Source organism: Ochotona princeps, chromosome 29 (genome assembly GCF_030435755.1).
Source record: "Ochotona princeps isolate mOchPri1 chromosome 29, mOchPri1.hap1, whole genome shotgun sequence".
In the NCBI taxonomy this organism is placed as follows: domain Eukaryota; kingdom Metazoa; phylum Chordata; class Mammalia; order Lagomorpha; family Ochotonidae; genus Ochotona; species Ochotona princeps.
In genome coordinates, this window is record NC_080860.1 from 2802974 (window position 1) to 2823570 (window position 20597).

Sequence of the window (20597 nt, forward strand, 5' to 3'; positions counted from 1 at the left end):
CATGTCCCTGCAGGTCACCCTCTGCCTTTGGGCCTCCATGACAGCACCCGGCCCGTCCTGCCACGCCCGCCCACCATCTCCAACCCCCCGCCCCTCATCTCCTCCACCAAGCACTCCAGTGTCCTCGAGAGGCAGATGGGGGCCATCTCCCAGGTGAGGGCTGCCCCTTGACTTGCTCCGAGGACTTGCTCTTCTGGTTGGCATGGTGGGGCGGTAGGGCTCAGAGGCAGCCTGAGGCTGGGCTCTGGGGGGCCGGTCCCCTCTGGTTCTGTGGAGCTGGGCTGGAAGTGCCCTTAGGGCCCAGGACCTCGTGTGGGGCTCGCAGGTGGCAAATCCTTGTCGGGCCTCGGTCTGTCCTCCGGGAGGTAGAAGCCTGAAAACGGGTCCAGAGGGGCTGGCAGCAGAGCCAGCTGGTGGCAAGCACTGGATCCCCTGCCTTGGTGGTAGGCCCAGCTCTGTGTGTGTGGGAAGGTATCAGGTGTCCCTGGCCAGGCCCCTGTGACCCCGTACTCTGCCCCTACAGGGAATGTCGGTCCAGTTGCACATCCCCTACTCCGAGCATGCCAAGGCCCCCGTCGGCCCCCTCACCATGGGGCTGCCACTCACCATGGACCCCAAGAAGCTGGGTAAGGGTCCAGGCCCTGCCCCCTGGAGGCCCCAGCTCTCTCCAGCTGTCAGTGTTGGGTCTGAGGGAGGGAGTTGTGGCCCAAGGAACCTTGGCCTGGGTGTGGGGAGCTGGGGCTGCAACTTGTGGGGTCCTATGGGGCTGTGCCTCTCCTGACCTCCCCAGGGGCTCAGAGCTCACCTTCTCACTGGTCCTCAGCGCCCTTCAGTGGAGTGAAGCAGGAGCAACTGTCCCCGCGAGGCCAGGCCGGGCCATCAGAAAGCCTGGGGGTGCCCACGGCACAGGAGACATCCGTGCTGAGAGGTGAGTGCCCGGCTCTGCAGCTGCCCCTGCACAGCCGGCACAGTCCAGGTGTGAGCAGGGGCACCCAGCCCAGCGGCTGCCTCTCTGCTGCCAGCATCGCCAGGCAGAGTCAGGCTCCTCCCCAAGGCTTACCACGCAGCATCTCCTCCCCAAGGGTCTGTGGCCATGAAGGGGCACCAGACCTTCCATGTTGAGACTAGGGCCCCGGGAGGGACCACAGGTGGCCTCAGACATGTGTCTTGTGTCTTGCAGGGACATCTCTGGGCTCCGTTCCAGGCGGAAGCATCACCAAAGGCATCCCTGGCCCGCGGGTGCCTCCGGAGAGCCCCATCACCTACCGCGGCTCCATCACCCACGTAGGTAGCCCAAGGACAGCATCGGGGGCCAAGGGCACTGGCACCAGGCTGAGCCAACTTCCTTGCCTTTGCCTTGGTAGCCGCTGCGTGGGCCAGCCCTAGGGGGTGACATCCCTGTGGATGCTGACCTTGTTGGTGTGGAGTCAGTTGTTTGAGTACTGCCCACAGAGAGCTGGTGCTGGCCAGGTGACAGCAGAGCAGGGTGGCCATAGAGGTCGGCCCTTCAATGTAAGTGATGCCCAGGGCTGTGTCTGGTGTTGCAGGGGTGTGGACGCACCAACTGTGGCCAGCAGTAAGAGGGAACGAGCTGGGCAGAAAGCTGTGCCAACAGCAGGTGCCCAGGCTGAGCAGCGGTAGGCTTGGGGCACAGTGCTGACTGTGTCTGTCCCCAGCACACAGGCAGAGGATGGGGAGCCCATACATGCTCAGACACGGTGCAGTCCTGCGCACGTGGGTGAGGTTTCCAGCATCAAGCTGTGGCCGCCAGGGAGGCCCTTGGCGCTCTGTGCATCTCTGAGGCTGTGAGCTCCAGAAAGCAGCCTGGTCAGGGGCCAGGAGCAGTTGCTGGGGGCAAGAGCCTAGCCGACAGGGCTGTTGGGACCCATATATGCTGGGAAGTTTCCCCTTTGGAAGGAGTGTTCTGAGAGAGCTGGGTCCCCAGCCTTCATGCACCCAACTGTCTGGTGGCTGTGACCTGGCCGTTCTGGCCACATGCACTGCTCTGTTGCCCCAGCAGGGATCCCAGAGGCTCCCAGCTCTGTCCCGGGGGGCCAGCCCTAAGAGACTGCAGGCTCAGCTCCTTGAACTTCCTCAGGATGGCCAGCCTGTGTGGCCAAGGGCAGTGCTGCTGGGTGTCTTGTTAGTGCCACAGAAAACTCACTTCTAGAGGATGCAGCTCCAAGGTAATGCCAGTCCCATCTGCCAGGAGACAAGCTTCCTGGTCGGCCTCTGACTTTGTCCTGCCCGCATTCTTCCGTGCAGGGGGCCTCCCTGACCGCTCGGGAACACCTCCGTCGTGCTCCGGATGGTTACCCCAGCCCCACGCCGTTTTGCACAGTGCCTTAGAGGGCATAGAAACTTGAATTGAGGGTATCAGAGCAAGGTCTGTGCTGAGTGCCCAGGGACTGCCAGGCCCCCACACACTCCCACAGGGAGCAGCAACTCCAGTGGGAGCCTCGGGTCACCCATGCAGGGTCTGGCACTCAGCAGAGCCCACCCTAGAGAGATGGGATGGCAGGATCCCTGGACAAGGAAACCAGGGTGCAGGAGCTAGGAACCTGGCTGATCCTGGGTGGACACTGAGGGCCTGGGGTTGGGCAAGGAGAACCTACAGGGCACGCTGTGCCAGGAGTGGTTCCTGGTGGCACTTGCCTCAGCTTCACCACCTGGTGTTTGGCACTGGACCCTGAGAGCCTTGCCTCGTGGGGGTCCCCCTAAGTGAGCAGCCACACAATGCCATCCCAGCAGGCATCCTCCACGTGCAAGGGGACTTGGCAACGTTCCCAGAAGATGCAGTGAAAGGACTTGTGGCTGGGTTCCGAGACGGACATCCACGCATAGTTCCCCCCCAGCCCGACAGGCCCCAAGATAATCTTGCCCTCAAAATCATTCCCACAGTCAGGCGCTGTGCCCGTCGCCGGGGTGGGCCTGATGCCTGGGACCCACATGGTGACGTCAGCCCCCACCCTGCCCCCTGCAGGGCACGCCGGCTGAAGTGCTGTATAAGGGTACCATCACCCGCATCATCGGCGAGGACAGCGCCAGCCGCCTGGAGCGTGCCCGTGAGGACCCGCCCAAGGGCCACGTCATCTATGAGGGCAAGAAGGGCCACGTCCTATCCTACGAGGGTGAGTGGGGATCAGGCTCTTGGCTCTGACCAGAGCTAGCTTGTACTGGAACGGGAAGTGGATCAGACCCCACAAGAGCCAGACAGGAAGGAGTCCCCTCATTACGGGCTATGACAGGGTCAGGGTCAGTTCCTGGAAAGTGGGGGCTGAAGGCACATGAGCCTGGGGAGACAGGGCCAAGCTGTTGACTCACACTCTGGAGGTGAGAACCCTGAGAAGCTGCCCCACACAGCGGTTCTGTGCAGTCGGCAGTCAGTCCCTTGCTAGCAAGGGGAGCTGGGGTCAAGGGTGCGGCTGGTGTGTGGGGAGGCAGGGCTGAGTGGTAGTGACCTCCCTGTTGCTGCTGGAATACCAGGCCTGCAGGGAAAGGCCACTGGCCAGGGTGGGCAATCCTCCAGCATCCCGCTCTGGGCATCCTGGCCCCACTCCTTTCCCCTTCCTCGCTCGGCTCTGGAGCCAGGGAGCTGAGTGCTGGGAAGCGAAGCTCACCAGGGCGTGGAGATAAAAGCTCTGATGGGGTCTGACGGGCTGGCCTCATCTGCACTGGGTCCTGGGAGACTCAGCATGTGCCTGGCTGCCCCACCCCCTCCCGACTGACTGCCGCTGGCTTCAGAGGTCTCATGGGCACTTAGACATCTGCAGTTTGGTTGGAAACGGGTTAGGGCAGCAGCCTGGCTGCCCCCAGGTAGCTGAGGCTCCCAGGGCCCTGTGAGCTGGTCACTCCCTCTGCAGGGCCAGGCTGGGGCTCCCCCTGGACAGGGTCCCGTAGAGGAGTTCCAGCCCACTGGGCCAGACCCACTTTGCCTTCTGGGGGCTGCCTGCTGTCGGGGCACTGGGCCAGGCCCATCGGGTAAGGCCCCCTTCCTGTGACACAGCCTCCCCTGCCTGTGATATGCCATGAGCCCATTCTTCCGTGCACACCCGCAGCCTTAGCCTGTCGAGGAGTGGGTATGCGTGTGTGGGGCTGGCCGTGTCCTAGGTAGGTGTACACATATATATATGTACACACGCACACACTCCCACTCTTATTCATGTTCCACATGTGCTCAGCAGCACATGCCTATAGCCACAGAGCTGACTCCTGTCCTCAGAGCCAGTCTCCCCCTCCTGCTACACCCCAGGCCATGGATCTCAGGGTGAGGGGGTGCTCGGCCACATGGCCTGCACGACCCTGTGTGTGATGGAGCTGTCTGCTGATCCGAGGCCTGTGCATGCGGTAACCACGTGCTTCCTCTGATTTCCAGGTGGCATGTCCGTGTCTCAGGGCTCCAAGGAGGATGGCCGGAGCAGTTCGGGCCCCACCCATGAGCCGGCCGCCCCCAAACGCACCTACGACATGATGGAGGGCCGGGTTGCCAGAGCCATCTCTTCAGCCAGCATCGAGGGTGCGTGTCCTACCAGCCCCAACTCTGAAGTTACAGTGCTGGAGGGAGCCCTGTTTACAGATGCGGAGATGGGGCTGGGATGCTGGTGGGTCCCGCTATACACCCAATGCCGTGGCTGACGCCCTGGGTTCCTCCCCCGCCTCCCTCCACAGGTCTCATGGGCCGTGCCATCCCTGCTGAGCGCCACAGCCCTCACCACCTGAAGGAGCAGCACCACATTCGTGGCTCCATCACACAAGGTACCCCACACCATGCCGGGGGACGGGGGGGTACCACCCACACCTTGGGACCCGTGCATGTCGGGGGAGGAGTCCAGAGCGGAGCCCCTGCGCTGCTGTATCTGGCTCGTGCGCTGAGGCAATGAAGCCTCAGTGAGGCCAAGCCCCCTCAGCTTCCTGTACCTGCCACCTCCCTGCCTGCCTGGGAGTAGGCCATTAGCAGTCCCGCTCTGTGTGGTTCCCCTGGCTTGGAGGCCTGGGACCGTGCTGACCGCAACCCTGCCCTCCTTGTGTGCCCGCTAGGCATCCCACGATCCTACGTGGAGGCCCAGGAGGATTACCTGCGGCGGGAAGCCAAGCTGCTGAAGCGGGAGGGCACACCTCCGCCTCCTCCACCACCGCGGGACCTGGCAGATGCCTATAAGCCCCGGCCTCTGGAAACCCTGGGCCCCCTGAAACTGAAGCCAGCCTCCGAGGGCCTGGTGGCCACTGTGAAAGAAGCCGGCCGCTCCATCCATGAGATCCCACGCGAAGAGCTCCGGTGCACACCTGAGCTGCCCCTGGCCCCACGGCCACTCAAAGAGGGCTCCATCACTCAGGTGTGCACCTCATGGTCTGGGCTGAGGACTGGGGACATAGCAAGGCCCCAGGTGTCTGTGACCACGTCGGCTGTTAACTACGGCGCAGCGAGGGGGGCATGGGAGGGGCTTTCTGTGCCACCCCATTTCCCGGGCAGAAACATGGAAGCCCAAGAACATCAGGCAGACCACTGACCAGTCCAGTCCCTTGCTGAGGGACCCTGCAAGCTGACTGGCCGAGCCCCTGCCACTCACAGGTTCCCTTTCCTGGTACCCTGAAGCCCAGAGAGGCTGAGATCCATGCCAAGCATGACCTAGTGTGACCGTGGCAGCTCTGAGCCCCTAACCCAGCCTCTACATGGGCCCCAGCCCCAAAGATGTCTGTGACAGCTAAGGAACTACCCAGCCACTGTACCTTCCTGTGGCCACAGGGACCTGCTGCCCTGGCCAGGATGTGGTCGTAAGGGGGTGTTCCCAGCTGGGGGCAGCAAGGGAGCCGGGCTCTGCAGGAGGAGCTTGGTGTCCAGAGCCCCTGGTGAGTGAGCGTCTGCTGTGTGTACAGGACAGGGCTAGTTGGATGCACAGAGATCAGGGCAGCCTACTTCCCATTCACCCACATCCCAGGCCGTGTGCAGGCCCTGCTGTGTCCCACAGCTCCCAGGCCTGCTGGGATGGGCCAGTAGCGTGGGGCCCTGGCTGCTCAGTGTGCAGCCCTGACCATGGCTCCCCATTCCTTCCTGGCCAGAGAAGCAGACATGAGCTGTGCCCCTTGGAGGGCTAGAGCTGAGTTGAGGGAGACACCGTGGGGCTGGAGGCTCCCAGATGGCCTGTGCCTGCACTGGCAGCCTGTTGCTGAGCTGGGTAGCTGTCACAGCCCCAGGCTGGGTGGGCCTGTGAGTGGCAGGTGTGCGACCTCTAGGGGCTCAGGAGGAATTAGACCACCCACCGGTCAGGCTCACAGCTCCTTCCCACAGGGCACCCCGCTCAAGTATGACACTGGCGCCCCCACCTCCACGGGCTCCAAGAAGCACGACATGCGTTCCATCATTGGCAGCCCTGGCAGGACGTTCCCTAGCGTGCACCCACTGGATGCTACAGCAGACGCACGGGCACTGGAGCGTGCCTGCTACGATGACAGCCTGAAGAGCCGGCCTGGGACGGTTGGCAGCACGGGTGGCTCCATTACCCGTGGGGCCCCGGTCATCGTGCCTGAGCTGGGCAAGCCACGGCAGAGCCCCCTGACCTATGAGGACCATGGGACACCCTTTGCCAGCCACCTGCCTCGGGGCTCACCTGTGACCACACGCGAGCCCACGCCACGCATGCAGGAAGGTGAGTAGATACCCATAGGAAGAAGGCATCTCGCTGGGCAAGAGGCTCTGCCCACAAACAGGCATCCCCTGCCCATCCGGACCCCCAGGGACCCCCAGCTGGCAGCCAGAGTTCTCACCTTAAACAGATTTTTAAATGTCTCAGATTGTTCTAGCAGCTTGACGCTGTGCACTTCACTGTGGCTGGGGGAGGCTGCTCGCTCCCCTCCCCGTGTGTCACCCTGCCTCAGCCAGCCCCTCCCTCTCCTGCATACACCCCGCTCCAAGGTGGCACTTCAGACCGTGGTCGTGGACTCGTCTCTCGTCCACGGGGCCGGGAGCCAGTTCTCAGAATTGCGCTCACCGTGCAGTGGGGGCCACGTGTATGTGTTGTGATCAAAAGCAGTAAACAAGGGAAGGAGTGTAAGGACAAACCTTGGTTTTTAAAAAAAGAATAACTAAAAGGCAAAACCGAGTCAGCCATCCAGAGTGAGCCAAGAGGCCGATGGAGAGGTAGACAAGATGACTGGTCCAACACTGGCGCCCCTGCTTCCTGCCCTGCGGCCTTGGCTGCCCTGCCCTGGGTCCTGCACCAGGCACGGGGCTGCCAAGTCATGCATCACCACGACTCATCCCACAGGCAGCCTCTCATCCAGCAAGGCGTCCCAGGATCGGAAGCTGACGTCGACGCCCCGTGAGATCGCCAAGTCCCCCCACAGCACCGTGCCTGAGCACCACCCCCACCCCATCTCGCCCTATGAGCACCTGCTCCGGGGCGTGAGCGGCATGGACCTGTACCGGGGCCACATCCCACTGGCCTTTGACCCCACCTCCATACCCCGTGGCATCCCCCTGGACGCAGGTGAGGGCCTGGCACCTAAGGGGTGGTTGAGGTGGCTTTCTGAGGGGTTCTCTCTCCTGCAGAACCTCTCAGTGCCTTTAAAATGGCAAATGTCTCCAAGAAGGCCTCCCTTAGGAGTCATAGCCACCTGCCTGGGGGTACCTTAGCTTGGGGATTCCTGGAGGCACCCTGGGTGTCAGGATGGGGGTCAGATGTTGCCCTATCGCTAGACCTCGGCCAGGCTCTGGGGAGCCACATGTGTGTGAAATGGGCAGTGAAGTGGAGCCTGAGCCGGCCTGACCGGGTTCTCCCCTCCTCGCAGCAGCTGCCGCCTACTACCTGCCCCGGCACCTGGCTCCCAACCCGACCTACCCGCACCTGTACCCGCCGTACCTCATCCGTGGCTACCCTGACACCGCAGCCCTGGAGAACCGCCAGACCATTATCAACGACTATATCACCTCACAGCAGATGCACCACAACGCGGCCACTGCCATGGCCCAGCGTGCTGACATGCTGAGGGGCCTGGCACCCCGCGAGTCCTCGCTGGCGCTCAGCTACGCCCCTGGCCCACGAGGTGGGTGGACCCTTGCTGTTGGGGCTGGGCCTTCCCCGGGAGCGTGTGAAGGAATACGCTTGGGCTGCCACGCTCCTGCTGAGATGACAGCTTTGGGAGCATGGGCATGGTTGGGGTGTCCTGGCCATAGTGTACGTGGCATGAACCTCCCCCGATGGGCACATCAGGGTTGTTGGAAGCTCTCTAGTGTGGCTGTTCTGTACGCTCCTTCAGGGAACCAGGGTGGGAGGTAGGGCTGCCTCTGGGAACCCGAGCATCCTCCAGTGTGTAGGAGGGATCCGTGCCACTGGTGGGGCTGCATCTCCAAAGCCCATAGCCACCTGCTCCCACAGGTATCATTGACCTGTCCCAAGTGCCACACCTGCCCATGCTGGTGCCCCCAACTCCGGGTACACCAGCCACCGCCATGGACCGCCTCGCCTACCTCCCCACTGCGCCCCAGCCCTTCAGTAGCCGGCACAGCAACTCGCCGCTCTCCCCAGGTGAAGTGGCCGTGCCCCTGAGTCCCAGGGACATGCAGGGTGTGGGCAAGTGGGGAGCCCCTGGCTGATTCCCTAGCGGTGCCCACTGGCTTTCCCAGGAGGTCCCACCCACTTGACGAAAGCAACCAGCTCAGCCTCATCCGAGAGGGAGCGAGAGCGGGAAAAGGCCCTCCTCACGTCCAGCGCGACGGTGGAGCACGCGCCCATCTGGAGACCCGGTGAGCCCCCGGCCCCCGCCCCCAGTCCCAGGGGCCTTGCGGGCCGCAGGCGGCCGGCCCTGCCCCTGACACAGCAGCCTGTCGCCAGGTACAGAGCAGAGCAGCGGCGGTGGCAGCAGCGGGGGTGGGGGCAGCAGCAGCCGCCCCACCTCCCACCCCCACCAGCACTCGCCCGTCTCCCCCCGGACCCAGGACGCCCTCCAGCAGAGGCCTAGTGTGCTGCACAACACGGGCGTGAAGGGCGCCGCTGTCGCCGTGGAGCCCAGCACGCCCACAGTCCTGAGGTGGGCCAGGTTGGCACCCACGGGCACCGACGGGGCGGGCAGCAAAGGCTCAGGAGGGCATGGGCAAGCAGAGGCGGGTGTGCTGGCAGGAGCAAATGGGTTCAGAGGGCACACACAGGATGGGCTGGGAGAGGTAAGAGGGGGTGGAGCAGGTGGGGCGAGGACTCTCCTGCCTGGAACGACGCAGTGAACGAGTGGGGACGAGGTAGGGAAGCCCACGGTAGGACGGAAGAAAGGGCACATGAATGGAGTGGGTAGGACAGATAAACAGGGTCAGGGAGGCCGCGTGATGGAATGAATGAGTGGAGTGGTTTACGTTGTGACGCGATAAGCAATACATAGCCTAGGGCACACTGTGTGGCGTGAATGAATGAACCAGTGAGCGAGTGGGGATAGCCGTGATACGTGAATGAATAAGGTAGGCACGGCAGTGATGCCTAGGTGAACGAATGAGCCACTGAACGGGAGGAGGGGCCCTGGCCTGCCCTGGCTGGAAGCAGTAGGTACTGTAGATAGTGGGGGCTCAGTGTGGATGCTGTGGGGGGGCAGGGGCCCCACAGCCAAGCTGACCCCCTCCTTCTGTCCCCTCCCCTAGGTCCACCTCCACCTCCTCACCTGTCCGCCCAGCCGCCACATTCCCACCTGCCACTCACTGCCCGCTGGGCGGCAGCCTCGACGGGGTCTACCCAACCCTCATGGAGCCCGTCTTGCTGCCCAAGGAGGCCCCACGGGCCAGCCGGTCCGAGCGGCCTCGCACAGATTCCGGCCACGCCTTCCTCGCCAAGTCCCTGGCCCGAGAGCCCACCTCCTCCCCCGGCAAGGGCTCCGAGCCCCGGCCCCTGGCGCCCCCCGGCCCCGGCCACACGGCCATCGCCCGTGCCCCGGCGAAGAGCGTCGCAGCCCAGCACGCCAGCCCGGACCCAGCGGCGCTGCCCGCCTCGGCCTCGGACACGCACCGGGAAAAGACTCAGAGTAAATCCTTTTCCATCCAGGAATTGGAGCTCCGATCTCTGGGTAAGACCACCCTGACAGCGGCCACCTTCATAGACGCGATAATCATGCGTCAAATTGCTCGCGATAACGGGCCGCGAGGAGGAGGTTCGCTGGCCGCCGCGGCCCCTCGCGACGACGGTAAGACTCCGGCCCCGCGCCCACCCGCCCCGCCCGTGGGCTCAAGACTCTCCGATTTCTGCTTGTTGTGCCCCGTTTTTGGTTGTTTTTGGCATTTTGGTTTTGGCCACGTCTCCGTGGTTTGCACGCGTGGGGGGAGGGGGGCCAGCCACCGCCCTCCCCCATGGGCCAAGCTGTCTCATCGTTTGCACGCCCTTTTGGTCATGAATTTTGGATTTTGTTTTGTTGTTTGTTTTTTGGTTTTTTGGTTTTTCTTTTTGTTTGTTTTGTTTTGGGGATTTTTTTTTTTTTTTTTTTGGATTTTCGCCTTTTTTCCTGATCAAGTGAATCTGTGATTTTGACTCTGACTGCGCCTCCCTTACCCACCCTTGCGCCTCAGTTTGGGGAGCAGGGATGGAGTCCTTGGCTCACTCTTGCTGTGGTGGAGGGAGTGGGGAGATCCTGCGTCCTGCGACCAGGGGAGTCATCAGGGCTGGACCCCGGGGCGAGGCAACGGCCTGTGAGGGCTGGGGGTTTACTGCCAGCTACCGCTCAGTGCCTACCTCTGCCCAGTCTCCTCCACTGCCACTTCACCCTCTGCCTCTGCCCTCTCCAGGCCCCCCACTCTGGCTCTTGCTCCCGTGGGTCTACTGTCTACCCCTGCCTCTCCCTCCAGGAACCAGCCTCTGGCTCAGGGGGCTAGGAGAAGGGCGCCCGGGGCTGACAAGCCTGCTTGCTGAGCTCAGCCCCAACTACTGCAGGTTACCGCAGCAGTACCTATAGCCCGGACGGGGTGGAGCCCGTGAGCCCTGCGAGCTCGCCCAGCCTGACCCACGACAAGGGGGTCCCCAAGCACCTAGAGGAGCTGGACAAGAGCCACCTGGAGGGGGAGCTACGGCCCAAGCAGCCAGGTACACCCCGCCCCGGGCCGGGCACACCCTGGGTACCCCCAGCACCAGCGCTCCCTTGACCTGCTCCACTACTCCCACAGGTTCTGTGAAGCTCGGCGGGGAGCCTGCCCATCTCCCACACCTGCGGCCGCTGCGGGAGAGCCAGTCCTCCTCTAGCCCCCTGCTTCAGGCCACCCCGGGGGTCAAGGGTCATCAGCGGGTCGTCACCCTGGCCCAGCACATCAGTGTAACTACCTCTCTGCTCGTGGCACCCGGGGCAGGGACCAGTCCCAGGAGGGGAGGACTCACACAGGGTCCCTTAGATTGAAGGAGGGGACAGGGAGGGTTCACTCCCAAGGCCCAAGATGCTGTCCCCACATCCCTGGGGGGCTGCCTGAGACACCTGGATGACCCCATTTGAAAATAGCCTGTGGCTGCAGGCTCCCTTGTGCACATAGACTCCAGGAGGCCCACAAACCTGTTGGCAAGTCCCAAGTCAGCTTGGAAGCCAGGGAAGGCTCTGGCAGGGTGCTCCCCTGACCCCCACCTGCCTCGGCCTGCAGGAGGTCATCACGCAGGACTACACGCGACATCACCCACAGCAGCTCAGCGCACCCCTGCCCGCCCCCCTCTACTCCTTCCCCGGGGCCAGCTGCCCTGTCCTCGACCTGCGACGCCCAGCCAGCGACCTCTACCTCCCGCCCCCAGACCACGGCCCACCGGCTCGCAGCTCCCCACACAGTGAGGGGGGCAAGAGGTAAGTGGGGTGAGGATGGGAAAATGCAGATCGGGTTCCAGAAGGCGGCCCAATGGCCGCTGTCAGAGGGCGCATGGCTCAGCAGGCAGCCGTCCATTCCTGGCCTGCTAGTTAGTGCCTTCTCAGGTTCTCCCCATGGCTCATTCCATGGCTGGAGAAGTGAGCTCACTTCCCACCGGCTCCCAGAGAGAGCCACTGGCCGGCCCTGGTGTTTCCCATTCTCACTGCCCCTGGACTCCAGCCTGTGCTGCAGCATGGAGGGAGCCCTGTGTGGGTGCCCTGTGAGTGCCCCTCGGGCTCGGACCAGGACCCAGAGCAGGAGTGCCAAGCTGGCTGTGGGCTGGCCTCAGGTCTCAGCCTGTGTGGCTGCGAGGAGGCTGCTGCCACAGCGGCGCCTAGAGCAGCTGTTCTCTGGCTGCTCGCGGGAAAGCCCACTCTGCCCTGGTTGAGGGCGCGGCCAGCTGGCGGTGGTGATGCCCACCCTGCGGAGAGCCCTGACTGACCACAGCTGGGCCCCTTTTCTGCCCAGGTCTCCAGAACCAAGCAAAGCATCAGTTCTGTGTAGCAGCGAGGACACCGTGGAGCCCGTGTCCCCACCAGAGGGCGTAGCGGAGCCGGGGCGCCCCCGCAGCGCTGTGTACCCCTTGCTGTACCGTGACGGGGAGCAGGTGGAGCCCAGGTGCCTGCCCCCTGTGCAGCCCCACCCCCGTCCCACAACACCCCGCTCTGCAGTGTGGGCTAACCAAACAGTGTCACCAACTGGGGGCGTAGGGAACAGTCCCCAGCCTCCCTGGAGGAAGTCCCACGTGTCAGGCTAGCCCTGTGCCTGGTGGGGTTAGGACTCGTGACAAAAGCGAACGTGCTGGGCCAGAGCATGGAAGGTTTGGGTGGAGGTGGGGGTGACAGCAGGCCCCGGCAGGGCTGAGGGCGCCCCACTTTATAGTGGGTGGGTGGGGCTGTAGCAGGTCTCAGCTTGCCTGAGCACAAGGACAGGTGAGCTGTAGAAGTGTGGGTTTCTAACCGGTGTGGGACACAGGACGGGGTGGCAGAGTCAGGCTCTGTGCTGCTAAGGCAGCCCTGGGCAAGCTGACCCAGCCGCCGGCCCTGCAGCAGGATGGGCCCCAAGTCCCCAGGCAGCACCAGCCAGCCGCCGGCCTTCTTCAGCAAGCTGACTGAGAGCAACTCTGCCATGGTCAAGTCCAAGAAGCAGGAGATCAACAAGAAGCTCAACACCCACAACCGCAATGAGCCTGAATATAGTAAGGGGGAACCCAGGGCCCGCATGAGGGACTGGGGCCCCGGGACAGTCACCGCTCCTCCTCCCATAGGTGCTCGTGGCGCTCATAAGCCATGACACCCGGGCTTGCATGCTCTGTGCCAAGCCCACTGCACATGTCGCCCCAGCTCGCACAGCTGGATCCCCATCCTCAGCTTGGTGCCCGGCGGGCAGCAGGTCTGCCAGCAGGCACAGGTGCCATCCCAGGTCCTGGCCTCAAGCACCCTTGGTCGCAGGGTCTCAGGGAGCTGCCCCTTCTAGGCAGTATCCCTTTGTCCAGGCCAGCAGCTGGAGAGCCCAGCTAAGTGCAGCCCACCAGGCTCCTTGTTCCGGTGCTTGACCCCGCCCTCGCCCCCGGGTGTTGTGGGGCCCCTGAATGGGCCTGCCCAGGGGAGAAGACCTCCCAGGGCCTGCAGGCTCTTGCCTCACCCTCTTGTCCTTCCTCCCCAGATGTTGGCCAGCCCGGGACGGAGATCTTCAACATGCCCGCCATCACTGGAACAGGTGACCGTGCTTCCCCAGCCCTGGTCCTGAGGCTCCCTCCTGGCTGTGTCGTGAGCAGGTGGCACTGGCCTTGCTGGGGACGTGGTGGGGGCCTGCACTTTGCAAGGCGCCTGTCCTTGGGGCTGGGAGTGAGGAATGCACACTGGACACTCACCTTGTCCAGGTGTTGGGGGGCAGAGGCAGGTCTGGGCACATAGTGGGCCTGGCATGACTAGGCTCATGTTTCAGAGGCCTGAGGCCATGCTCATGGTGACCATGTGTCTCTCTGGGAAAGTCTCCCCGCTGTGTGGTTGGGCCCTGGCGACTTGCCTGGTCTGGTCAGCTGCAGCACATCCCATGCCGTGTTAAGCAGAAACGTAGGGCTTGGGTGCTGTTCCGGGCGGCCAGGGCCCTGGGATCAGACCCGTCTGTGCCGCTCCTGCAGGGGCATCTGGGGTGGGTCCTGGAACATGCCTTGGGGAGCCTGAAGTGAAGGCACTCAGCCCAGAGCAGCCCTCGAGGAGATGCCCCCACAGGCCCGGTCCCAACACTTCTGTGTCTGAGCCGGGGGACGCCCAGGTGCACCCTGGGAACAGTCAGGTCCTCGGAGGCAGAAATCACTGCGGCCTGTGACTGGGAAATTTCTGCTATGGGCAGTGAAAAACAGCCCAATTTGATCGAAACAGCAAGGTGGTTAGAAAGTTATAATGATAATGGAATATTCCAGATGTCGATGGGAGTGCTATAGGCTCGGGTGTGTCGGTATGCAGAAACTCAGGGAGCAGCGCCCAGCCCAGCATGCACAGTGTGTCTCCTGGTTCCTAGGAGCTTGGCCATGTGCACCTGCTGGGCCACCTGCCGCTCCGACCCCTAGGTCAGGCCAGAAGGCCCCTTCCATGGCCCTGGACCTGCGCTGGCCACTGCCTGTGGCCTGGTTTCCATTTCCCACTCTGAGCACGTGGCCTCTGGGACCTGTTTGTCCGCAGCACTCAGCCCATTAGAAATAGTACTTCCTCCCGGTGAGGTCGGTTGCCCTGTAGGTTCTGCTGGAGCCTGGCGCACGTGTGGCTGCAGCAAGCTTGGCACCCGAGGGTAGGAGCCCAGAAGGCAGCTGCCACCGTTGCTGCCTGCAGGGCGTGCCCTGTTCTCGCTCTGAGCCGAAGCCCTGGGCTGGGGCTCATGCTGCCTTTCTGGAACACGGTCTCCCAGAACAGTGCAAGAGGACAAAGACAGGACCGCAAGCCCGGCGGGGGCGCCGTGAGGGGCCAGCTCGTGGGCCGTCCCAGCAGCCAGGGCCGGCCAGGGGCTGCCCTGCACTCGTTTCCATCTCTGCCCTGTCCCCCGCACGCACGTAACTGCATGGCTACACCTCTCACCTCAGGCCCCTTTCTGCTGGCCTCTTTCTCCTCTGGCTCCTAGGTGGGGAGAGGTGGATGGGCAGAGAAGTCAGGCCCTGGGGTAGGGACAGGGAGGGGGCATAGCCCAGGCCTGGCAGGCCCTGGGAGGTCCCTGCCGGTCCCACCCCCAGCACCCAGCTCTGGCCTGACCCGGTTTCTCAGTGGCCCCTTGCCCACGCAGGTGCCCTGTGCTCTTGCTGATGGCGACTGCAGACAGCTCTGACTGGAATTGGGTACAGGGGCCACAGATCACCCGGAAGTGAGGGGGCATCGGCCCTGGCCCTGCCTGGCGCTTCAGAGCCCCTGTTAGAAGCCCCCTCCCCCATTCGGCACCTGCAGGCGTGGGGGAGGGGTGGAACCATTGCTTTGCAAAATGTGCTCATGTGAATTTCTCTCCTCTTCCTTCCCCTCCCGCTCCGCCCTCTCCCCTCCTCTCTCGCCGCCCCTCTGGCTCCCTCCCCTCCCCTGGCCCCTGTGTGTGTGTCTGTCCGTCTCTCTCCCAGGCCTTATGACCTGTCGGAGCCAGGCGCTGCAGGAGCATGCCAGCGCCAACCTGGGGCTGGAGGCCATTATTAGAAAGGCCCTCATGGGTAAATATGACCAGGGGGCCGAGCCCCCGCCGCTCAGCGCCCATGCTTTTAACCCTCTGACTGCCAGTGCCAGCCTGCCCGCTGCTATGCCCATAACCGCTGCTGACGGACGGAGCGACCACACGCTCACCTCACCAGGTCTGCAGGCCCCGTCCGTGCCCGCCCCATCCGTGCCCGTCCCGTCTGTGCCCGCCCCGGTGTCGTTTGTCCTCTGCGTTCTCTGGCCCCCTGAGCTGTGGAGCCTGACTCTGTCATTGTGCCTGTTTGATGTTGTTCTGGAGCCTGCTAACCCGAAGCCGGGCCCACGGCACCCGGCCTGGCCCCTCCTGCCCACGAGGCCCTGAGCGCTGCTGCTTCCTGGGGCCGCTCACTCCGCCGCTGGTCCCTGCCCGCTCCGCCCCTGCCGAGCCCCTGGGGGACACTGCCAGGCTGGAGGGAGGCCTTGTGGAGGAGATAGGGACAGTGGCCAGGGCGTGGCCCATGGGATGAGCCCAGAGTGAGCTGAGGAGTGAGAGCCAGGAAGGGAGGGACCAGCCTCCCACTGCCCAGTGCTCACCGCACCCTCCGCTACAGTGCAGAAGGGTCCCAGGCCGTGCCCAGGGCTGTAGGCCAGACCCGACACTGAGGCCTGGCGTGTTTAGACCCCAAGCTGGGACCAGCATTTCCCTGCAACAGCTGATAGCTGGCCGTGTCCTGGATGGTAGCCGGGTGGACAGCTTACAGCCAGGCGGTCCCTGCCCACTGTCAGCGAGCCCCCTGCCCGGTGCAGGGCTCACTGCTGGGTCTGCCAGCGGCTTGGCCTCCCCAACCCACCCCGGCAGGAGTGGACCTTCCCTGTGCCGCGGCCGGAGCCAACCATGGATCCAACACAGCCACTTCCTGCTTTGTTCCCCACAGGCGGTGGCGGGAAGACAAAGGTCTCCGGCCGACCCAGCAGCCGAAAAGCCAAGTCCCCGGCCCCGGGCCTGGCGTCCGGGGACCGTCCACCCTCGGTTTCCTCGGTGCACTCGGAGGGGGACTGCAACCGCCGGACCCCGCTCACCAACCGCGTGTGGGAGGACCGGCCCTCCTCAGCAGGTGTGCTTGCGTGGGCTAGGAGGTGGTGGCCACGTGGGCTGGCAGGGTGGTCCCAGAGAGGAAGGCCACGTGGGCTTCCCTCTCCCACGTGGCCCTGGCCAAGGGGCACCCGGCAGCTCACACGATGCTCTTCCCACAGGCTCCACGCCCTTCCCCTACAACCCCCTGATCATGCGGCTGCAGGCGGGCGTCATGGCCTCCCCACCCCCGCCGGGCCTGCCCACGGGTCCCCACCCAGCCTGGGACGAGGAGCCCAAGCCACTGCTGTGCTCCCAGTATGAGACGCTCTCCGACAGCGAGTGACTGCCATTGCTGGGGTGGGGGCGGCGCCAGGCCCCAGCCAGAGGCAGGTGCAGCGCGGGGTGGCCACTAGTGCCCCCACGAGGAAGGAGCCCCCGAGTCCAGTCCGCCTGCGCATCTGTCCATCCGTCCATGCCGAGCTGGCATCCTTGCCCGTCTAAAGCCTTAACTGGGACCCCGCCCCGGGCCGGCCCTGTGCAGTGACCTTACTCAGGGGATGCTTACCTGGTGCTCGGGAGGGGAGGGGAGAGCAGGGGCCACACGCACGCGGCCGGGCCGGCCAGGGACTCACAGCAGGACGACCACGCACCTCCACGCCCCCGCCTCCCCCCTTCATGCATCTGGAACCAAAGTCTAAACCGGGCTGGCAGCCCCGTACCCTCCCTCCCGCCTCCCGTCCCGCTTAGCACTCTGTGCAGACGGACACAGACGCCGTCAGCCACCCCGCCCACTCCCCCGTGTGCCTGGCCCGGCCTTGTGGGCTGCCACAGCCAAGGAGACCGCCGATGGGCGAGTGGACGCTGGACGCCGGGGCAGGGAGCAGGCGGGAGCCCCGGAGCGGGACTGTGCCCTCAGCACGTTGTGGCCGCGCATGGCGCCGGAGAGGAGGTGTAGATGCTGTATTGGTTTACAGGGTATATTTTTGATACCTTCAATGAATTCACTCAGATGCTTTCGGCAAGGAAGGGGGCCGCCGGCGTCCGGTGTCCCTTTAGCTGTGCTTTCCAGCTCTGCTTCCCGCTCAGGAGGCGCGAGCAGGCGACCGCCGGGGTCCTGCGGCCTCCCTCCCTCCCTTGGGCAGAATGAATTCGATGCGTGTTCCGTGGCCGCCGTCTGCACACGGCCGTGGCATTCTGTCATTTACACACGTGGTTCTAATTAAAAAGCAGCTTATACTCGAGTCACACATTGTCCTCTACCTTGGACGTGGCCGGGCAGGGCGCTCCTCAGGGCCTTGGGGAGGGGCCAGGTGCCCCCACTGACCAAGGGGACCACCATTTATTTTGTTTGTTATTGAAAATTGACTTGCAGGCTGAGTTACCGACAGAGGGCTTCCATCTGGCAGTGCATACCACAAATGGTGCCAGTAGCTGGGGCTGGACCAGGCTGAAGCCAGGCACTCGATACAGGTATCCAACGCAGGTGGCAGGGGCCCAGGCATTTGAGGGAGCTGCCATCCGCTGCTTTCCCAGCCACAGAAGCAGGGAGCTGGTGGAAACTGGAGCAGCTGAGACTCAAAGCTGGGCTCAGATGTGGAGTGAGGGCTTTGCAGGCAGCAGCTGAACCCACAGCACTCTGACCACTGCAACTGCCCCTGTGGCTGCTGGAGGAGCAGACAGACCCTCTGTTGTGGCAGAGAGAGATGCCTCTGGATGCTGTGGGTCTGGTGGTCGTGGTCTGGGTACCGCCTCCCCTCTGCCTGCAAGGTGGAAGCTGACTGGGTCCTGCTCAATGGAGGTCTCATTTGCTCACATGTGTGCCCTGCTACCCCTGTGTGGCCAGTCTGTCTGGCTGGTGCCCTGGCATGACAGGCGTGGGGTGTCTGAAGACCCTCACCAACCCAAAAGCCATATGATCCCCCCCCCCGAAATGTCATGCAATGGTGGCAGTGTGACCTTCAACCCTACCCCTGCCTTCACAGTGATTTTGAGCCATTGTGGATGAGGGACCCCAGCTATATCCGCTTCTCCCAAAGACCAGCTGGATGCATTGAAAGTCCTAGGGGTGGGGGCTTTAGGGGTCCTAGGTCCAAGAGCATGTCCAGAGAGGCTCTGGCCTCAGGCAGCCAGCTGAGCCCCACAGGATGGTCTGGAATGGGGTCTCTTAATAAGCAAAGGCTCCCAATGGGACATGCACCACACCGCAGTACTGAGGCTGGCCAGCAGGTGGTGGTGTGGGGCCAGCCAATAGCCAAGTCCTTGCCTGCAGTCCAGGCTGGGTCAGGTGGCGCCGACCCCTCAGGCAGCTCCGCCCTGGCCACCGTCCCTGTTCTGTGGGTGTGTACACCAGACCCTGGTCTCTGTGCCTTGGAGTTGGCACCACCTGGCCCCTGTCCACTGCCTTGTCTGAGGAGTGATGCCCCCAGAGTCCACTGCCTTTTGTCTGTCAGCCAGGGGTTCCTCAACCCTTCGGAGTTTGTCTCACCCCATCTTGCTTGGTGTTCTTGCTGGATCCATTTTTATAATAGGGGTTCACGCTGTGCCCCAGCCTCCCTGCTCCCCCAGCCCCTAGATGGAACGTTGAACCAGACCAGGCACATGCTGTGAGGGTCAGCTGCCAGCAGGTGTCCCCACAACCTAGGTGGACACCCCCAGGCCCAGGGCGGGCCTGGGAAGCTGTGGTGAGCTGGGGGCAGCTGGGGCTGGGGCTGGCTCACAGCCAAGGGATGCTGCAGGGTTGAGCCAGTTTTCTGAAATCAGGATCTGTGGGCCAGGGTGGGGTAGAGTGTGAGGCCTGAGAAAGTGGGCTCAAGTGCCTGGGTATGTGCCGTCCACATGGGACGCATAGGTAGAGGGCTGTTCGGTTCTTCTGCCCATGGCAGCCATCTCGGAGGGAACCATGTATGAAGATCTCTCTCTGCCACTAACTGCCACTCTCCCCACCACTTCACCCACCCCCATCTCATCAGTTGACCTTTCCAAATTAATGAATCTTCCTGGAGAGTGACTGGAGTGGCTAACTCGGTGGCAGCATGGAGCAGCCCTGGGCTTGCCCAGCCTGGCCCAGCAGCGGGTCCTGCCTGAGCCAGCAGAGTGACCGGGGCACATTGCTGATCTGTGCCTGACGCTCTGCTGCAGGGGGTACCCCCCTGGACTGCCCCCCCGCCCCGCAGCGGGTGGGGGTGAGGCTGGAGCTTACCCGGCAGCCCGGTCAGCAAGGAGCTGCTGTGTAGACTCAGTCCCCCAGCCCCACCCGCCCGCCATAGACCCCAGCACAAATCTCAAGTGGGCCATCCCCGTGCCCAGCAGCAGCCCTGCATGGGAGGAAGCCGGGTGGCCCTGGGGACAGGGGTCTGAAGGTCTCAGGTGGACACACACAGGCGGTCCCCCGAGTTCACACGTTTTATTGACGTGGTTGATCAGAAGTGAGCCGCCCCTTGGCAGCCACACTCTGTAGATGCAGGCACACCCAGTCCTCCTTCCTCTGGGACGCAAGCCTCCTGCCTCTGGGCTGCCCATTCCCAGTCCCCCAAGGGCTCCTGGGGGGACTACAGGGAGGGGCTGGGACATCGAGGGCTGAGAGAGGACAGCTGGTGCGGTAGCCCAGGGCCCCGCGTGTTCCAGGTGAGCCTGTCAGGCCAGGGGTGGCCAGGTCCCGGGACGGGAGAGAAGCTGGCCCCAGTGGTACATCTAGGCTGGTTGACCCATCAGTCACAGCGCTCACAGTCCCAGGGCTCCAGCAAATGGCGACGGCATTTCCCCTTGGCACCTGGCTCAAGGGTTCATGGCTAACAGTCCCGGCCCCAAAGGCACTGCATGACAGGTACTGGTCAGGGACATATACCCCAAAGGGGAGGCCGCCATCCAGGGACCCTGGGGACAGCAGAGGCTCTAAGCTGTCTTCACCCCATGTGCACCAGCCGGAGCTGGGGTGTCCCCACCCCCCAGAGCCCCAAGCTTGCTCCTCCTCTCCCCAGGCTGCCTGGCCCTAATAGAATGGAGGCATTGATTAGGCCCTCCACTGCAACTGGGC

At 63.7% G+C, this 20597-nt stretch overlaps 1 protein-coding gene across 1 annotated transcript in view; it reads left to right on the forward strand.

The window, feature by feature from the left end:
- The window catches only part of NCOR2 (nuclear receptor corepressor 2), a 108002-nt gene extending 90329 nt beyond the window's left edge, over nt 1-17673 (forward strand). Inside the window, exons 25-48 of the mRNA XM_058656877.1 lie at nt 14-153; nt 524-626; nt 791-928; nt 1181-1284; nt 2984-3131; nt 4376-4516; nt 4669-4755; nt 5038-5333; nt 6287-6644; nt 7263-7484; nt 7786-8040; nt 8373-8522; nt 8621-8740; nt 8829-9024; nt 9620-10038; nt 10896-11045; nt 11126-11271; nt 11588-11781; nt 12311-12460; nt 12895-13040; nt 13508-13561; nt 15441-15665; nt 16425-16604; nt 16744-17673. Coding sequence (XP_058512860.1) covers nt 14-153; nt 524-626; nt 791-928; nt 1181-1284; nt 2984-3131; nt 4376-4516; nt 4669-4755; nt 5038-5333; nt 6287-6644; nt 7263-7484; nt 7786-8040; nt 8373-8522; nt 8621-8740; nt 8829-9024; nt 9620-10038; nt 10896-11045; nt 11126-11271; nt 11588-11781; nt 12311-12460; nt 12895-13040; nt 13508-13561; nt 15441-15665; nt 16425-16604; nt 16744-16907 — 4286 coding nt within the window. The 3' untranslated portion in view covers nt 16908-17673. The remainder of the gene's footprint in view (nt 1-13; nt 154-523; nt 627-790; nt 929-1180; nt 1285-2983; nt 3132-4375; nt 4517-4668; nt 4756-5037; nt 5334-6286; nt 6645-7262; nt 7485-7785; nt 8041-8372; nt 8523-8620; nt 8741-8828; nt 9025-9619; nt 10039-10895; nt 11046-11125; nt 11272-11587; nt 11782-12310; nt 12461-12894; nt 13041-13507; nt 13562-15440; nt 15666-16424; nt 16605-16743) is intronic.
- Nucleotides 17674-20597: the final 2924 nt, after the last annotated feature.